At 37.0% G+C, this 19718-nt stretch overlaps 1 protein-coding gene across 2 annotated transcripts in view; it reads left to right on the forward strand.

Annotated features, from left to right (window-relative positions):
* Positions 1-19718, forward strand: part of ATP10A (ATPase phospholipid transporting 10A (putative)) — a 115400-nt gene that overhangs the window by 61929 nt on the left and 33753 nt on the right. For both annotated transcript variants that reach the window (XM_027674848.1, XM_027674850.1), the window contains exons 3-7: positions 1189-1274; positions 8288-8394; positions 8499-8630; positions 11035-11168; positions 13531-13783. In XM_027674848.1, coding sequence (XP_027530649.1) covers positions 1189-1274; positions 8288-8394; positions 8499-8630; positions 11035-11168; positions 13531-13783 — 712 coding nt within the window. The remainder of the gene's footprint in view (positions 1-1188; positions 1275-8287; positions 8395-8498; positions 8631-11034; positions 11169-13530; positions 13784-19718) is intronic.

Here is a 19718-nt window from a genome sequence, read left to right on the forward strand (position 1 = left end):
TGAATTGTCTCCTGTATACTGTAAGTCTGTCGTTCTTCCAGGTATAAGTGGTAGAAAAATGAAGGAGGGTGCCAGTGGTTATTCTGACATATCCTCTAGTTTCTTTTATCTCTAATTTAAAATCTGGTTTCTTTCACCTCTTCTGAGTAGAGTCAATATCATAAAAACAGACACCTGTATGTTTCAGAGAAGCTGGCAATAAGATTGTGTCTGTCCTTTCGTTAGTGATTCTCAGTCTCACAAGTGTGCTCTAAGAAGTAGTGTTTGGGGTCTACAGCTGCTCAGAAAAACCATTATGAAACGTAAGATATGAAGTGCTAGCACTGTTGAGAGCCTAGTAATATGATAATACACAATTCTTTTATTTAAGTGTGATGCAAAGCAGCTTTATAAAGGTAGTCTTTGTTGATGGAGACAGCCTTCTCCACAGCACCAGGATCAGACATATCTGCTTTCACTGCATAGTTTGTTCGATCTGGCAAAGAAAGGAGAACCTTGATTTTTATTTAACAGAATAAAGTAATTATGCTGTGATATGATGTTTTTCCTCAAACACAACGAGGTGCTAACTATAGGTAAACTTATATAGTCAGCAGAAGTACCAGCTTCAGAATAATGAGCTAGACAATCAAGAATGTTTTTAAGTGATAATTAAGAAAGAGGTATTCTGCTATATGTGTGTAATTTACCGTACTAGATTAATTTATCTCTGTTGGCATAAAGCAATTAAGAAGTCTTGCTAATATTTCAAAAGCTCATATTAGCGCTGCCATAATTGGCAGTATATTGACTTATATTGTCCTAGATTTTTCAGTAGCTTCACTGAACATGAAATATAATGATGCTATTGAATATTTTGAGCTTTCCCAGGTAAATTTCATTTTCCTACTCCAGACCAAATTCATTTGATTGCTGGGCTCGGCATCTTTTATCTAATGCTTATAGAAACTCACGTCTTCCAGTTGCAGAACAAAAAAGTCATCCTTGTAAGGGATATTTTGGAAAGCATCTAAGGAATTTTGTTTCTCAGGTCCCTTTGGTTTTCAGCACCAGTCATCAGTGTCTTTGCTTTGATTGCCTTTGGAAAAAAACTGGACTTTAACATATTACAAAAGGTAGAAAAGAAAGAGATTTTGGATATAATTTGCAAATATTTGCTCTAAGTAATTAACACTTTTATTATTCCAGGACTCAGAGTTTGACCCTTTGAAGTTCACCAGTGTCATTGAATGTGAGAAGCCAAACAATGACTTAAGTAGGTTTCGAGGTTACATGTGAGTATTTCATATAGTATCCTTCAGTATACACTTCTTTTCTCTAATATGGAATAAAATAAATGCTGGTTTATTTTGCACTGACTTATGTAAGTTGCATCATCATCACATCTAAATAGAGCTGCATATTTAAACTCCTTTTAGAGGATCCCCACTTTAGGGTGAGATGAGAGCGTCACGTTTCCATTCCTTAAGATGGATTTAGTTGTTATCTTCAATCAGTTTACACTCTAGAAATGAAGGCATAAACCACTGCAGTTACAGATACTCTTCTCCCTTCCCTCCATGCATCAAAAAAAGCCCATCTGGAAATGGGAAGAAATAGAAAACCAGTCCGAGAGAGGCAACAACAAACACAATCTGTTGGACACTGCTTTTATGAAGATCTGTTGTATGTTTAATATATGTGTCATGGAGGAAAATCATAAGGCGAAACTCATATTTCTCCAGCTATGGCATTATTCTTTTCTTCTCATTCAGACAAAAAAAAATTATTGGCTCACATGATGGGTTTGCTTGCACATTACCACATCATGTATGCCCACTTGACTTAATTATAAACAAACAGAATTGCACTAACAGGGTGCTCATATCTAGCCAATCAGTCCTTCTCCAAAAGAAATGTTTTAGGATGTACAAAGCACTTTGCTTCCAACATAGCTGGTTGTGGTGACTTAGGAGATGGATTCTTGCAAACTTATTTTTCTACACAGTTACCACATGGAGACAGCCCATGTTTGCTTAAATTTTAATTAAGAGAGTTAAGCACACAATAATTGTGTTTCAAATGCAATGGTTTAACACTCATATTGATTAGGAGTGATAAACAGTATTAAATTCTGTAAATGTCACCAGGTAAATTGCTGGAGCTTGGGGAGTTTTTTATAGTAATGCCATTTACCACCTCGGTTACTACTCTCAGATGTCACAGATTGTGTAGGATGTACTGTCAACTGGTGTAAATCGGGACAGTTTCTTTGAAACTACATCAAGTTGTAGTGTGGGAAAACGTGTTCCTTTATTTAGCAGCACAAAGCCCTACAGTTCATGCAAAGATAAAAGTTTAGTATTAGACATTACTGCATGAGGATGTGTAACTGTCTCCATTAATAGAGAGCCTGCTGTACCGCAGAAATGCCATTTCCAGATATAGAAATGGAAAGTGTGGCAGCTTTTCTAGCACACTCTATGTGTGAATCTTAGTCCCCAAAATATTGAGCAGAGGTTGAAAACCATAGAAAATATGCGTAAATTTGTTTTTCATTATATTTTTACTTATTTACTCCATATCGAAAAGGCATGTGGCATGTAAGTTACAGAACCATTTATGTAGCAGAAAACATGGTATTATCTTTTGGGTGGCTATTATTCAATATTGGTTATATTTAATCTTCTTCATATTTTAAGGTTTCACAAATGATGTGAATATATTTTGACACAGCAAAAAATCAAGACATAAATTCTGAATATGACAGAAAGCATCAGGTGATTTCCAGCTCTCATCAGCTATGCTGCAAGAGATTTACAGTTGAAGGACCATGGGCCGTTTGAAGTAAAGAGTGGGCACCAACCCCTTGGCAAATAAATTCTCAGTCTCCTAATTTATCACAGATGGCTTTTCCCCCCCTCTTTTTAGATTTCCTTCATTAGTATAATGAAATCATGGGTCTATTTCAAATCATACAGTAGCAACATATAGCATTGAAACATATAGTTTCCATGTTAAACTCAGATCTTAATTCTTGTTCAATGGTTGCTGCTTGAAAGAATGGTTCAGATAGCTTCCAGCCAATAATAACTCAACTGAAAAGAAATTATACTGTGATATTTAAATAGGAGTGCTATGAAATAATAGACTGCCAAGAAATCCATATGTAAAAGCTATGCTGAGACATTACTGCCAAAGTTTGCTTGAAGCTTTGACCACTTAGTAAGTTTCCAGTTTTGACTAAGACTTTTTTTTTCTGTTTGAAATATGAAATGATCTTTGGTTCTAATGTCTGTGCTGACAAATCTTCTGGGGAACAGAAATGTTTGTGTGTGTGTGCTCTAAACATGTAAAAAACTCTGTTCCCCACAATTTTTCTATCATTATCACTATAGGTAACCAATGTAGCACAGGCAGGCAAGAATAAAAGGAGACACAATATTAAAAAAAAATTTAAAAATACTGCAAAATGCATTGAGATGGGCTTGGCCCTACTCTTTATCTGCAAAAACGTAGCAAGCACATTACTGCATATGACTTCTTCAGTTATATTGCCACGGTCTGCATTGAACACAGTTGGGGTGTGCAGACACACAGACAGAGTACTGGTTTTGCTCAGGTGTTTGCTTTAATACTGCTTTGCAGTGTCTGTACCTTCAGATATCCCGAGCATATTCCCTCACTTTTATTTCCCCTGTAAGAAGTATTCTGTGAAAAAAGAATAGAATAAAACCTAGCATGCCTGTATGGGTCTAGCCAGGTTATGTACAGTATGCACAGCAAAAATTCAAAATCCCATGCCAGCTTCCAAAAATAGCAAAACTGGCCTTAAAATTACGTTTCTACCTTTTTGTGTGTATATGGGCAAGGGAAAAAGATAAGTCGTAGTTGGTATTCTGACTTTTCAGCTTTTCTCTGAAAATAAAAAAAATATTATTAGACAAGAACATAAAACTTTATCTGATCATACCTGAATAGGTATAGCATGGAATTGTAACAATAATGATAATAATTATGATAATAATAATAACAACATGAAGATGAATATGAATCATATGAATACATGTCTGTATTTCTATTTCAAAGCTTGTCATATCAAAACCAAATTGATATAAAATCATGCTATAGTTTCTTTAAGGAAAAACAATTTTATATATATATATATACAATGATGTCTCTAGTGTGCTACAGTAACACCACATCTTCTGGAAAAAAACACAAAACAACCTAGACTACGTTTCATCACAATTTAGAGTCAGGAAGTTTCTGACTGATCACTGAAACTATGTTTAAGATTGTTGAATATTTTCTTTGGGAGTGTCAAGCCTTGGAAAATAATACCAGCCCTATCATTTGCTTTGTAAGATGAGAAAACAAAAAGTGAAAGAAAATACTCTCATTTGAACATAGGTTTGATACGTTTCCTTGTTATTTAATGCTGGTAAACACATAACAAGGAAAAACATAATAGAAGGCTGAAGTGAGCTACCATTGGACTTATTTTTGTGTTGCTGTATTAAACCCAAACTCTTACTTCTATACAAACACTTTCAGAGTACTGTAGCGTGGTAGTAGCTAACTGCATCTGGTCTGCCCATTTCTCCTACTTTGTGGTGCATTTGTATTTTAGATGCTTAGATACTACATATTGCAGTGTCATCCATGTGAGAAATTGTAGAGTAAAAGAGCGTGGCACCTGCACTTGCCAGTGCGTTTCCTCACGGCTTAGCCTTTGCATTCCAGGCATCTGAAAGGCTTTAGCTAGACACTGTTTTAAATAATGACCGAGAAAATTTTCCTTCTTTGCCTATAACTTATACTGACCTGAATCGAGATAGGGGAAAACAGACTGTTCAACTTTTGTAATAAGCTTAAGGTTAATAACTCTACAGGGCTAGAAATGGGATCTAGGCCATCTCTGAACTCAGACATAAAGTTGTAGAACTGGCAGGTTTGTTATCAAAATGAGCAGTTTTATCTAGCTCCAGTTTTCATTATTATTTTAATCCAGATCTTTACGTATGTAATTTTTTCTTCCTTTTAGCATCAGTGCCCAACTGTCTTATATGTATATTCTGTTAGCGAGTCACTGGGCATGACTGTAGACAAGAGGGAAACAAGAGTTTCCTCCAGCCTCTGCCAGCTTCTTTCTCCTAGTTTTTGATTTCATCCGTGTTTTCTAAAGATCTGATGAGCAACAGTTAAGTTGTCTGACTTCATTTGGATATGGAAAAGTAAAAATCAGCACCAAGTGCATGTAAGGATGAGATGTGGTCAGAAGGCTCAGCCTGTGGGTCAGGGCAGTAGATTGGGGTATTGACACCTACAGGTTAAGTTCAGATGTTGTACTATTGCTTTGGAGGAGTTTTGTAAAATGAGATAATAACAAATAAGCAAGTAATTATATATAAAGTTTGCCATGTGCAATATACCTGGCACAGTCCACTGTTACTGTGAAGTGTGAAAACTTGATGAAGGCTATAAAATTATAAGCTAGAGCAATTACTACGTAAGTAGGTTTTATCTTTAAAAAGTCCCATTTATTAACAGAAATCATAACAATCATTTGGAGACTTTATTGGGAATTCAAATATCCTCATGATTTATGAGAAAGGCTAATGTAAATTCAGCTTTATAGAGCACTGGAATAACAGAATCTTGGTAGCACTGTAATTTTGACAGTATGGAATCATTAAGAAATTATTTTGCATAGTTTCGGCCCAGACAAATTGACAGCTATTGGCATACTGTAAGAGGGATGTTGGGCAGCCCCCAGTTTTTGAAGCTTCTTTGGCAAAAGGTGAGGCAGTGGGTTAAGGAGGTTTGCTGAAGAGAACAGAACTAAAACCTCTGTTCTTGTATCTGAGGCTGGCAGGGAAGATGGGCTGAGCAGGGGAAATTCCTGATGAAAAAGCCACCTTTCATTTTTGTGTTAGGATTGCAAACTTGATGTTATCTACTTCTTCCTCCTCCATTTCTGGTCATTTCTAGTCTTATCACTACTGCAGCTACCTCAGCTGTCAAACCTAATGCTTTTTTTCCATCTCTAGAGTGAAAAGTTAAGCATACTTGTTGAAACACCAATGCTTTTAGTATATATATTTTTTGAGCAGAGAGTGAGTATAATATATTGTACTGAACTAAAAAAGACTGTATATGCATGTGTGTATATTTATAAACTTATTTATAAATGTGTGTATATATTACAGGTATATTCTGCTCACTAAAAGCATTGACCATTGAGGTTACATAGCATAATCAGCGTTACAGAATAATCTGGAAGTAGTCCTACTAGATTGGGAACAAGTACAAAGAATTTACCAATGTGAACCTTTTCTTCTTATGTATCTCAGGATATTTGATATAGTTCTTAGGCCTGAGATCCTAGCAGTATGTACTAAAGTTAGAGTTTTGGTCCTCATTTACAAAAGGAGTCTAACAGAGAAAAATATAAATATGTAACCCAGGTGTGAAGGCTTAGAAAATTGGAAGCAAATAAAAAGAACTCAATCTTTACAAAAAAACCACAATTTTAAACCAGTGTGCAGACTTCAGAGGACACACAATTTTAAGTGCTCAAATCCAGGTAGACATAAAATTCAGCGTTGCAGCAGCACAGTATTAATTTTAGTATAGTACATGTGCTTTTCAGGATTTCTCTTGGACTCCCAGCTTTTGCTAGTTTTTTATAGCAGTCCATTTTTTAGACTTTTGATATGGTTTGAAGCTGGCTCCCTGCCAAGTCTCCAAACCTCTCCACAAGAAGTCCCCTACCCCCAAAACCAAGGGAGAAGAGAAAAAAAAAAACCAAGAGAACCGAAACGAGAGACAGCTAAAGCAATATATATAAATATAATTACACTTATATTACAGTTATATACAATTGAAATATATGTACAATTTCAAAAGGAAAAGGGAAAAGGGGAAGGAAAAAAGGAACACAAACAAAATAAAATATACACAATCAATAGCCCAAGATCTAGTAACTAAAAGAATTAGCGAAAGAATATCTTACTACTCTCCTTGGGACAACAGAAAGTCGCTCTGGAACGACCGCCGGCAACCTCCGTCTCCCAAGGTCGGCAAGGCCTTACCAGGCCTCACTCCCCAACATGACAGACTCAACAGCAGGGAAACCCGCACCTCCAAAGCCACCGGAAGGAAAGAGGGGCGAAGGCCTCTCCTCCTTTGTTCTTATACCCCGGCTTACGTAAAAATCGTAGGGAATACCAGGTAAATCTGGGCACTTCCTTGGTTACAAACTGGTCACCAAGGAAGGCCTAGACTAAACTACCACAACTTTGAAAGTGTAATGGTTTTGATGCCTGAAAGTGAGGACATTTAAACATTTCAGACTTTGCTTTAATATTCTCTGAGGTATTGGGATACTGCAGTTGATTACATGAAATTTTATTCATTTAAAAATGGTTTGAAATTATTATTTGGTTTGTCTGTTTTACCTTAAAAATATTCTAATACCATTTTTTGATTGTTATTATTGTTTAGCATTTCCCTATTAAGTCTCGTAAGGCTGTTTTCTGTGTTTCTCTGTCAGTTCATACACAGTATAAAGTGTATAAGTTGTAGTGGAAATGTTGCTTTTTTACATTTTCTTCATGTGTTTTGGTGTTGATCAACAAGAATCACCAGGGTGTAGGTGATTTTGGTTTTTCTTAGATAGTTGGTGAGACAGTTCTGAAAGGAATTTCTGTTGTCCGTGCTGATAAACCCATGGAATATTTTTCCTTTTAACTGAACTGATACATATTATCCCTGGAATATCTTCCTTAGTATTGCTGCTTCTGAAGCAGTCCTTTCCCAATTTCACCATATTTCTTTCTAGGATTTCTTTGGTAAGAACATGTGAATAGTGGGTTAATCATATCCACTACACAGCTGCTTTTAGGTGGACTGGATTAACTGTGATTGCTCAGCCAGTTTGCACATGCACAGGAAGTCCAATGCATTTTCAAAGCATTAGCTAGGCTGCACACATGCTGTCGATTTGGCCTGCATATCTCTAGTGAGCATTTGTCCAGTACATTTGTATATCTAACAGCAACTGGTGCTGCTCCAGCTGGGCGGCTGCGTGTCAGGGATCCTTCAGTAAGTATTCTCAGTTTTCAAAATCTGACAGAGAATCTTCCCAGGAGGAAGATCTAAGGAAATATTTTGCCATCAGATAGAAAAAGACTTCTTAAATTTGAAGATGTTTCCTGGGCTTGCTATATTACAGAGCAGTATGATTTAACAAGCTTAATGTTTTGATATGCTGTGTTTTGTTCTGTTTTTAAACTTTCTGTAGTATACATAAAAGTGGAAAAAAGGATGGACTGTTCAAAGATAATCTTTTGTTACGTGGATGTACCATTAGAAATACAGAAGAAGTTGCAGGAATAGTAATCTATGCAGGTAAAAGCTGTTTTTCTGTTTTAAGAGACATTCTGCCCTTTTATAGTTTCCTTAAAATAATAACAAAATTCCGTATGACACATTTGATGCAATTCCTTTTGCAGGGCATGAGACAAAAGCTTTGTTAAATAATAATGGACCACGTTACAAACGCAGTAAGCTTGAAAGACAGATGAATGCTGATGTCCTTTGGTGTGTCCTCATACTTCTAATCATGTGTCTGTTCTCTGCCATTGGTAAGTGCTCTTTACAAATAGAAATTTAAGTGTCACACTGTCTTAGGATTCATGCACTTAGCTTTATTGAAAACATATGTATCTGCCAAAACATGAAATCCGGAAAGCTACCTCCATGCTAATTTTTGTTGTGTTTTCTTCTTTGAAATCAAAATGTATAGATACATAAGCTGATCTAAATAGCTTCTTAGTGTCAATCGAATATATGCTATTAGCACAGAGATCTGAAGGCTTAGATTCTACTACCCATTCAAGAATGCCAAGTCCAAAAAACCCACTTTATATATACTCCCATCAAAATTACAGGTGGTGGAGTGTAACATGCCATTAATCGGTCAACAATGTAATTTATGAGCACAAAACCACCATAATTAGCACAGTCCTATTACTCAGTACTATTTATTAAATCCAGAGCACAGTGTGCAACATGGAAAAGCTGTCCCTAAGGCTGCAGCTTTAACATAGAAGAAATAAGTAAAAGTGTAAATCTGCATAAATTAGAAGTAGAATACTCTCTAGACTTCTTGGAGTGCTTAAAGGAACTGCTGGAGTTCAGGTTAATTCTCTTCAGACCTTTTTTTTTCTATTCATTTGCACGGAGGAATTGAGTTTTACATTTGGCACACAAAATTACTCTTTATGTATGGCGTATGAATTCCATGTCCTTAATATTTGTGTGTTCTGTAATGTTTGTATGTGAGTCATATGGCATAAACACCAGAATGTTTCCTAACAACCATGGTGTAGTTTAATAACAATCTTATGCCATTTAAATATATCTCTGTGTGCCTTTTTCCAGGTATTGTTAAATACTGTTTAAAGATGAGTATTTCCAGCTGTGAATCACCCAGCATATTTGTTTCCACTGAGTTCATGACACACTTTTGTAGTGTCTCAGTGCCGGGCAGCCAGTCTGCAAGACTGAAGTATCATGATAAGGCTCCAATTGCAGGGAGCCACTGCCTGCAGCTGTCCCCTCTGCCACTGCATCCAAGGTGTTGCCCCTAGAGCAGCAGCAGTGGGGTGTGCCCTGAGAGCGGCTTCAGTTCATCTGAAACTCCTCAGAGGCGAGAATGTCAATGGAAGGGGTTGGCGCACGGTAGGTGACGGGTCCTTCCCTTGTGTCCCGTCTGCTACAAGGCTGGAAGCCACCAGCAGAGGGCCAGAGCAAACTGCTGGAGGTGGTAACAACCACAGACAGCTCGAAAGACATTTACTCGAGTCCTTGGAAACCAGAGATGCCTGGTGCTTCAAGATGTTAAAAGCTGTGTTCTGTAGAAGTCAGGCAATTTTTGTAGCTTCTGTTGAGAAAGTGTAAGTGAAGGTACAACACTTAATTCTTTTGAAAATCTAAGGATATTTATAAAACAAGTCTTTATGTAGGTCATTCTCAGTGGGGAGCTTTTGATTTTTGCTCTCAAGAGTAAAAATATACACGTCAATAAAGACATGATGGTAATCCATTCGTACTGGTCATATAAGGACAAAATAATGTGCTGACTTGGCAGATTTATTTTTCAAGAGTTCATTGCTGGGTTTTGTATCAAGATGTAAGGGATCTTGTCAAAGGTGGTTTACAAAAGATTACTTTTTAAGTAGACCTTTGTCCTTTTTTTCTAATTTCTGACAAATAGTGAAAATAGTTTGAATGCGTCTTATTGTGGCAAAGTTCTTCCTTTTTTAACCTTAAAAGCATCAGGCATACCATTTTAGAATTTTTAGGACTGTAAATCTTAGTGCTGTACTGGAAAAGGCAACGTTCTGTCCCTTTAGCAAGAACGTAATTTTCCTGAAATAATAACAATCTTATCTTTAGTTATCAGCACAATCAATTGAAAAAATGTTTTGAGCACAGCTCAGAATTTCTTCTGTTTTTCATTCCTCAGCTTCCATGCTATTGATTCTGCTGATGCTGTTATTTCATTAGTTCTGTACATGTGGTGGACAAGATTCACACAGTAAAATTAAAGTCTCTTCTGACTTTATCCATCAGAAACTAGTTTAGTAATAGCTGACTAGTGATAGACCTAGTGCAGTCAGTGGAGTTCTTTCATTTAAACACATAGAATATCACTGAAATTAATCACTTTCTGAAGAAATGTAGTTTTCTTTGGTTATTACAGAAATAGTCTAAACTACTAACTCAGACTAGTCAGCTCACTTTATTTGTATAAAGTTATGTGAAATGAGTCTTGCATGCTGTCCTTAAGGCCAGACAAACCCCTTTCTCAAACCCCAAATCCCAAGGCAGAAAAAGACATGGGTTTGCGGCATTTTGGAGAAGTCATGCAGAATAGTAGAAAACAAATACCAATTTCCCACATAGCTCTAAGAAGAAATTCATACCATAAGCACTTTTCCTTGGAGTCAATTTGCTTTTTTCTCTCTTTCAATTCTTCTGCAGGTCATGGTCTATGGGTATGGCAATATGGTGAAAAGAAGAAACCAATTTTTGATGTTCCAGGGCCTGATGGCAAATATTTATCACCTGTTTTAGCTTCATTATATTTATTTCTGACAGTGATCATAGTTTTCCAGGTAATCAAGTTGTGCATGCTGTCACCTCTGTTCATAACTTGTGGTAATAAAGCTACATATGTGCAGTATGTGTAGTATCCCTTTTACCACTAAGGCATGTAAGAAGCAAATCAAGCTCTAAAAAGAAATCCACTGAGACCTGGCTGAACAGCAGATCCTAGGGAGTCGTAATCAGTGGCACAGGGTCTTGTTGAAAGCCTGTCACTAGTGGTATCCCCCCAGGTTCAATACTGGGCTCAGTATTGTTTAACTTAGTCATCAATGACTTGGATGAAGGGGCAGAGGCCACCTCAACAAGTTCACTGATGGCACAAAGCTGGGAGGAGTGGCCAATACCCCAGAGGGCTGTGCAGCCTTTCAGAAGGCCCTTGACAGATTAGAGAGAGAGGCAGAGAAGAACTGTCTGAAATACAACAAAGGCAAGTGCAGGGTCCTGCACGAGGGGAGGAACAACCCCAGGCACCAGAACAGGCTGGGGACCAAGCTGCTGAAAAGCAGCTCTGAAGAGAAAGACCTGGGGGTCCTGCTGAACAACAAAGCTATCCATGAGCCAGCAATGTGCCCTTGGAGCCAAGGCAAATGGTATCCTGGGGTGCATTAGGAAAAGCATTGCCAGCAGGTCAAGTGAGGTGATCCTGCCATTCTACTTAGTCCTAGTGAGTCTGGATTAAGAGTGCTGTGTCCAGTTCCGGGCTTCTCAGTACAAGAGAGACATGAAGTTCCTGGAACAGGTCCAATGGAGGGCTATGAAGATGTTTAGGGGACTTTAGCATCTCCCGTATGAGGAAAGGCTGAGGGAGATGGGCTTGTTCAGCCTCAAGAAGAGACAGCTGAGAGGGACTTCAGTCATAAGTATCTGAAGTGAGAGTGTCAAGAGGATGGAACCAGGCTCTTCTTGGTCGGGCCAAATAACAGGACAAGAGACAACGGGCAGAAACTGAGGCACCTGAATATGAGGAAGAACTTCTTTACTGTGCAAGGGACTGTGCACTGGAACAGATTGCCCAGAAAGGTTGTAACGTCTCCCTCACTGTAGATAATCAAGAACTGTCTGGATACAATCCTGTGCAATGTGCTCTGAGATGGCCCTGCTTGAGCAGGGAGGTTGGACCAGATGACCCACTCTGGTCCTTTCCAAATTTACCCATTCTCTGATTCTGAATTTTATTTTAAACAAATAGGAAGAGAGGATGCAATGAGTCCTGCAGGGGTAAAACAAACTTTATGCTTCCTATCTACCCTCTGTGGAACAACACCTCTAAGACTGTGGATGCCACTTTGGGTACAATGTCCTGGTATGAACAAAAATTTTATCCTTTTTTAACATGTTTCCAAATATACTGCTCTTAGCAAATCCATATCTCAGCCAGATAGCAAACTCTGTTAAAAGTTTTTTGGTCCTATTAAGAAATATCTTGAATGGTAAAGGTGGCAGTAAATTAAGAAAGGTAGTAGAATCTCATGTCACTGGGATATAGGGAAGTTTGCCTAGTGGAACACTCGAAGAAGTTGCTTTACTGGAGGCAGCAACTCCTTTATAAAAGGGAGTGAAAAAGGATGTTAAAGTACTTTTTACTCTGAAGGATTGGTTTATGATATTGGTTAAGAAAATTCACCACAGAATTCTTTAAACATCTACCTTTCACTGTAGTTTCTGTTTAAGTGACCACATTTGCCACTTACATACATGCTATAATTTATCCCTCATATCTAATTCAGCAAACTAAGTAAGGTATGCACTCAGGAACTTCTGTACTGAAAAAACATCTGCAGAGGAAAACTCAGGTACAAATTAGATTATTTCATATGACAGTCCTCATGAAACAGTTGAAAAATTTTCACATCTTTCTGCGGCAATTATGAGATGTGATCTTCATTCAAATAATTTGCAGGCCGAAGAAATTGTTCCTATGGAGAGATTAGCACTTCTCATTTTGTTTCTCCTATTCCTGCAAAGTGAATCTGTAAACAATCTATTATTTATGCAGAACAAATTTATTCAGTCCCTTTACATTTGCAGTATTCTGACTGTATTTTCTGTTTTGGCTTGAGGTTTTTATTTTTCTTTTCCTTTCCCAGCTAGTTTCAAGCTCAGCTTATTAGCCTCAAAAAGATTTGGTTCTGTCCAAGTGTTGATAATCAACCTTCTAGACATAATGCATTCCAACTCTGCAACTCACCACAGATTTTCTTCATCTAACACTGTAAATAAACTCTTTCAAACATGATAGTAACTTTACAGTAGATGCTTAAAGTACATGGCCTCTTTATGTTCTAGTTTAGTACGAAGTTAACAAGCCTTAATAATTTATTGTATCCTTGCTTCTGTTTTCTCCTAATTCTTTCCTTTTGTGTATTCTAGGTTTTGATTCCAATTTCTTTGTATGTATCCATTGAAATAGTTAAAATCTGCCAAGTATACTTTATTCATCAAGATAAAGATTTATATGATGAAGAGACAGACTCTCAACTGCAGTGCCGAGCTTTAAATATCACAGAAGACTTAGGTCAGGTGCAGTTTATCTTTTCCGACAAGACTGGGACACTTACTGAAAACAAGATGGTTTTCCGAAGATGCACTGTTTCTGGAACAGAGTATTCCCATGATGATAACGGTGAGCTCATGGTCTTGTTTTCTATCTAACAATTGTACCTTGGGCAATCTGAAGTAGTTATAAAAGTTGCTGTAATCTTAAATCAAAAAGAAAAACAAAAGAAATTGCACATGTGCACACTCAGCAAACTCCATAACAGCTGTTTTCGGATTAGAGTAATTTGATGGCTCTGTTCAGCTAGCAATGACAATCTTATCAGAGAGTTCTGTAATACCTAGTACAAGTATGTTGTCAAGACAGTTAAAGCTTCTGGCTTTAGCTCTTGATGTAATAAAGCACTTGAGCACATGGCTAATTTAAGCAAATTGAATAGTGCTACTGGTATCACAATCGTTTGCTGTGTTTGAAGTATACAGTGTAAAATAACAGTTTTAAGCATACAGCCAGATCAGCGTCTGATTGAAACATGGAATGAGATTATCTTTTTGTATTGTGAAATAAATGTAAACAAAACTGCAGGTTTACATATTAACAAGAAACATAATCTGATCAAACAGCATATTTTATGTTACCTTTGTCAGATTCTTTTCAGTGCTCCTGTGTGACAGGTGTCTGTCTCAAGGTACCTTCACTGCTGTATGAACACTGCAGTTGAGAGAACATCTATAAGTATCAGGTTCTTGAAATAGTAAAAAGTCACTGTTTGTCACAAGGAAATGTTAGGATTGTCACTGCTGTCAACCCTGTCACCTCATCACCCTTTTAAAATTCTGAAGTAATTTCCAATTTTGTGATTTGTTTGTAGTTTGTGGGTTTTTTCTCTAACATTTTTTTGTTATAATTTTTGAAATAATCAATCTTAACTCTTCAAATCACACTCTGTATTCAGGAATATATTGACAGCTACAATATTGCCTTCCTGTTTGCAAAAAATAAGTTTCTTATTCTACACAACATATAAAGATCACTTATTAGAAAGTTTTCTCAAAGACTGCTACAGAATTTCAGTTTACAAATAAGATACAGAATAAGAGAGATAGTAAAATAGACTGGGAAACCTAAGACATGCTTTAGAAAGGTGATAAGATTTCAAATTGGAACAAGATATTTTGAAGTTTCAGATTATGCAAGGATTGTTCTTTTTCTCTCCTACTTTAAAGTAGTGCTGAGACCTTACAGTTAAGGCACTCTTTTTTAAGAAACTGGATGTTTGGGTAGTGTTACTATCCCAGTGTTACAGAAAAGATGTTAAGCAGGGAGAAGCTGTGACTTCCTACTTCTGCACAGTAGGTAAGAAAGAGAGAAGAATTAGAACCAGGAGTATGTTGCTGTACTCCTGATACTGCTTGTGACACTGATTATTAATTCTTTTTTACTTGTTCCTTGTCATTGATCATTTGCTTGTTCATGCTAATTTCCAAGTGTACTTTGTTCCTTGTGGAAATGATGGTATTGCCAACTGAAACAGTGCAGAAAGATGGTATTTCTGACTGAAAACTGCATTTTTAAGAGCTCGGTATCATCAGCTAATACTGGACTGAACTCAGGCTCCTGAATCTGAGTGTTGAGTTTTCAGATCTTTTTTCTTCAAATGTAATGTATTTAACAGAAATCTTAGTTTGTGCATGCTTTCCTCTTATGATTTCAGATTGCTGTATAAACGTTAATGAAAGAAGAGTGAATTTCACACAAACAGAGGTGTCAAATAAATACATAAACTGATTCTTTTTTCAGTCATTCTTTTCACCTTTGGCTGTGTTTGGGCCTTCTTGTAATTCCAGTCACTATAAAACTTCTGACAAATACAATTTTTTAATCGACACAGCATTTATACACAGTACCTTTACACAGTATTTTATTCTTTTTTTCTCCTATACAGAAAGTATAATTCTATATATAATTCTTTAATTCTATAATTCTTTATATAAATAGTGATAATTTCTATTGATTATGTTTTCTATAATCAGTATTAATAACACAATGAAAACTATTCTTCCTTCAAGTATTTTGTTAGCTCAGTTCTGCAGTCTGATTTTATAACCATAAGTTTTTTTTTCTGCTGATGAAACCTTCTTGTTTAGATACGGTAAAATGTCTATCACAGCTCTTTCTAGTTTTATGGTGTGCATTAACAACATATCATTGCCGTGTGCTTACTTGCAAATGATTTGTCAGCCACTTTTCTGTGTCTTATACCAGAGTTATCTGAATTTTCCTCATATGTTTAGGGGCATATGTTATAACTGACACCATCCTGCTCTGCACCTGAGGTTTTGTTGACGATTTCATGAATTAGAAAATTCTAAAATCTTTCACTTAGCAAGAGACCTAAGGCTGCCATATATGCAAGAAAACCAAGTCAAATACCTCTGTCTTATCTATTTCAAAGATCATCTTTTGTCTTTCTTTGCTAAGTATTTTTTTCAGGAACGGTGGTTTGTTACTTGGAATGAAACTTTGAGCAGTGCTTTAGATTAAGAAATTAGTTTACAATTATTGTACATCGGTCATGATTCAAAAACTGAAGATAATGGGTCATCTTCTACTGTAAAAATAGATAGCTCTGGATGGAAATATCCTTGTTCTGAGCTCCTTGGCCTAAGTTTGTTATTCTGCTATGGCTGGGTAGCAGTGCCTGTTGCTCCAGTTGCTTGGCTCTGCTCATGATAAGATCCTGTTTTCAGTTATGGATAGCTTTACTAAACTTTTAACTGTTTGATTCAAGTTTTCCATGCCAGATGTTTGCCTCAGGCATAAATTCTGGGAGAGAAATTTCAGTTATAACAGCACCATTCAGCCATATCAAACAACAAGGGTAAGATGTAGCACACTTTTTTTCCCCATGGTAAGACTTTCTGGCAAATTTTTCTCTGAAGTCATTTGGAGGCCCTATATTCTGGGGCTGAGCCATGCACACACACAGAGGGGGACAGTTAGGTCTACACTGGCAGATTGAGCTCTGAAATTTCCTCACTTTGGAACTTTTCTTTTGAAGCATTTTTTTCAGCATAATCTAGGACTACGTCATGTCTATTAATTACTCAACCAACAGATTGTGCATAACCTTCATAAATTTTCTCTATGCTGCATTATAAACTTTTCTCCCCCAAATTTATTCACAGTTATGAAAAATTATCCCATTCTTTTGTGTCCTAGGGATTGTTATTATACTGTATTCATCATCAGCATATCTCTGTTCCATCCACTAGTGCATTAAGCAAGGCATGTGACTTCCCTCACATGTAGCTTGGTCCTTCCCCTTCTTCCTCTACCTGTGTGTGCAGTGCACAGTTCTTTGGTTTTGGGAGCTTAAAAGGCATACACTATGCTGTATTAGGTTTGGCATGTTTGAGGTGGCATGTCTTTTTCTTGAGTGGTCTTTGGAAATTTGTACCACAAAGCTGTATAAATTCCCCATGTGAAAGGTGAGCTTTATGATTGTGAGGGAGAGTTCTGTTTTGCATCAGACATGGACATGTTAATTGTGGGTTTCATCACATAAGCTTATACAGACCTTATGCAGGGTTGAAGCAATTGCATTCTTCTAAAATAAAAACTGAAACCCTCAGTGAGACTTAATATTTTAAGTATGGGAAACAAGGGGCAGTTTCATGAATTTGCTGGAGAAAATATCTTCCTCCAGAATTCTCTATTAGCTCTAAGTTTCTTATGAGGCTGATTGTGGTATGCGCAGGAGTATTGCATTGTTTTAGTCTAGACAAGAGGTGACAAAAACATGAATAATAGAGGGCAATAAATTGCACTAGTGTGGGACAGAATCTCTTGGCCAGCTGGAGGTAGTACAAAGTATTACTCATGGGTACTGCTATGCAAGAGCTTAGTGCCGAAGAGGAATCCAGGAATGCTTGTGAAGGCTGTAGGAGAAAGTTTGAGCATACTCACCAACAGTTCCATGATGCAAGCGCTATAAAATATTCATCACTGTTGAAGTCACAGTATTTTGGTGGTGGATTATGCACGTATTTGGATCAAACTACAGGAATTCATGCTGCATGTTTGGGTCCTGTGGAGACTATGTTGATAGGGATGGGATTCTACTGACCTATTTGTAGTTATTTGCATGGAAGATAGTCATCCAATAACCTTACAGGTAGTGGAGAAAATTAAGCATTTGTGGGATGTAATTTATCAGGCTTGTTGTTGTTCATCTGTGATGGTTCTCCAATACATGTCTCTATCTCTGTGGTTTGGAATTCTCAATACAGATGAAGAGAATTCCCACGTCACGTCTGTGTGACCTGAGTTCTTAATTCTGCTCTGTGGTCTCTTCCAAAGATTATTCGTGATTTGCAGTGTTTATTCAGGAGCGAGATATGTCATGGACCACTCCAAGTTGAAGAATGATTGTCCCATTCATAAATGTCCTGGGTATTTATGGAATGCCCATTGGCACTGTTCTCTGGTTAAATCCCAGAATTATTCTTCCAATTAGTACTACCTTCTAGCCCAAATGAATGTTAACACCAAAAAAACCCCACAACAACAGTAATAACAACAACAACAAAAATCCACAAAAAACCTGAAGGAGTTGTTTCCCTATATGGCAAATTGCATGGCCATTCCATTAGCGCTTCCATTCAGGCTAGTAGACAGCTTCTAACAATTCTTGGAACTGGCCATGCCCCAAGTCTGTGTGCTAATTCCAGAGGCAGTAAGTCCAAAAACTGACGGTGCTTCTGAAAGTCGTTACATGATTTAGCTACAAGCAGATGGTCTTGGCCTGACATTTGTCCTAGTTGTTTTCCAAATGCTGAATTAATCACACTCTTGCCTATGGGATGTGATCTCTGTTTTTCTAGTTTTAGATACCCATTGTATGAAACTGTTGACAAAACATGAGTTGAATCTCCATGAATACAACCACACAAATCTAAAAAATCAGAATTTTTCAGTCTTTGAATTCCTCCCCCTTCCTTTCAATGACTGTGAAAAAAAACTCTAGACAACATAGTAATAAGAGAAGTTTATGGGAGTGAAGGCAGATGAAAACCTCAGTGGTTTTCTCTTGCCTAGCAAAGTTTCTTAATCACTAAATCTAAAAAAGAGTTTCTGCTTTCCACCTTTTCTTGAGAAAGATTGGCTAGCAAGTAATTTTCATAGGAAAGTGCATTATGTTAAAAAAATCTCTTCCTTAGTTTGGGGGCCTGTTTTTTAGTGAAGCTTTCTTACTCTTTTTGTGTGTAGTCAAGAGAACATAGACTGCATATTCCAACCATGTTGGAGAATTTGATTTTTTTTTCTTTTAAAGGCATAAAAATCGAAAAAGCCTTTTCCATAAATGCAGCTGTTGCTTCCAAGGGGACTTACCTGCCACCTTTACAATTTAACAATCTTCAGAAATCAGAATAGTCCATTTAGGACTTCCCCAGAAAGCTCAAAACCTTTAGCAGAACTGGGTGCTTCAGGCACTCTGTATAACTTGTTCGTAGTTTCTCTTTATATTTTTTATTGCTTTTTGAAAAATTTTCATTGGTAACTAAGGAGAGAATCAGTATGAGCAGATGTAGAACTCAATACATTAGGAGTGCCCCATTTTAAATCCTATAAAAACCAGAATAACTCATATTTAGAGACAAGTAATACTTTTCTCTAAGCATATACCTACACTGACAATTTTTCTGAAAAATTTCAAGAAAAGAAGGAATTGTCTCCATTTCTAAATGGAGTAAAGAGTTCTTAATGAAGGACTTAAGGTTATTAATGCCAAGAGGTGAGAGGAAGGGAAATCTTGGTGTTTCCTGATCTCAAGACTTGTCCTTACAGGGAAGTTCTTGGAAAGTGAATTAAAATTATGTTAGCACACTTGTACAAATTTATAGCATGCTAGCTGCTTGACTCAATCTTTATGTAGACACTAGAATGCACTTCACAGTGAAATAAACTTGCACTTACAAAATAATTAGGAAATAAAGTGGTGCAGTGGTGTGAATAAGTGCTGCACATCTAGATTTACTTCATGATAGTTTAGTAACAG

The sequence above is a fragment of the Neopelma chrysocephalum genome, unplaced genomic scaffold (assembly GCF_003984885.1).
Source record: "Neopelma chrysocephalum unplaced genomic scaffold, ASM398488v2 Primary Assembly neopelma1_25, whole genome shotgun sequence".
Classification (NCBI taxonomy): Eukaryota; Metazoa; Chordata; class Aves; order Passeriformes; family Pipridae; genus Neopelma; species Neopelma chrysocephalum.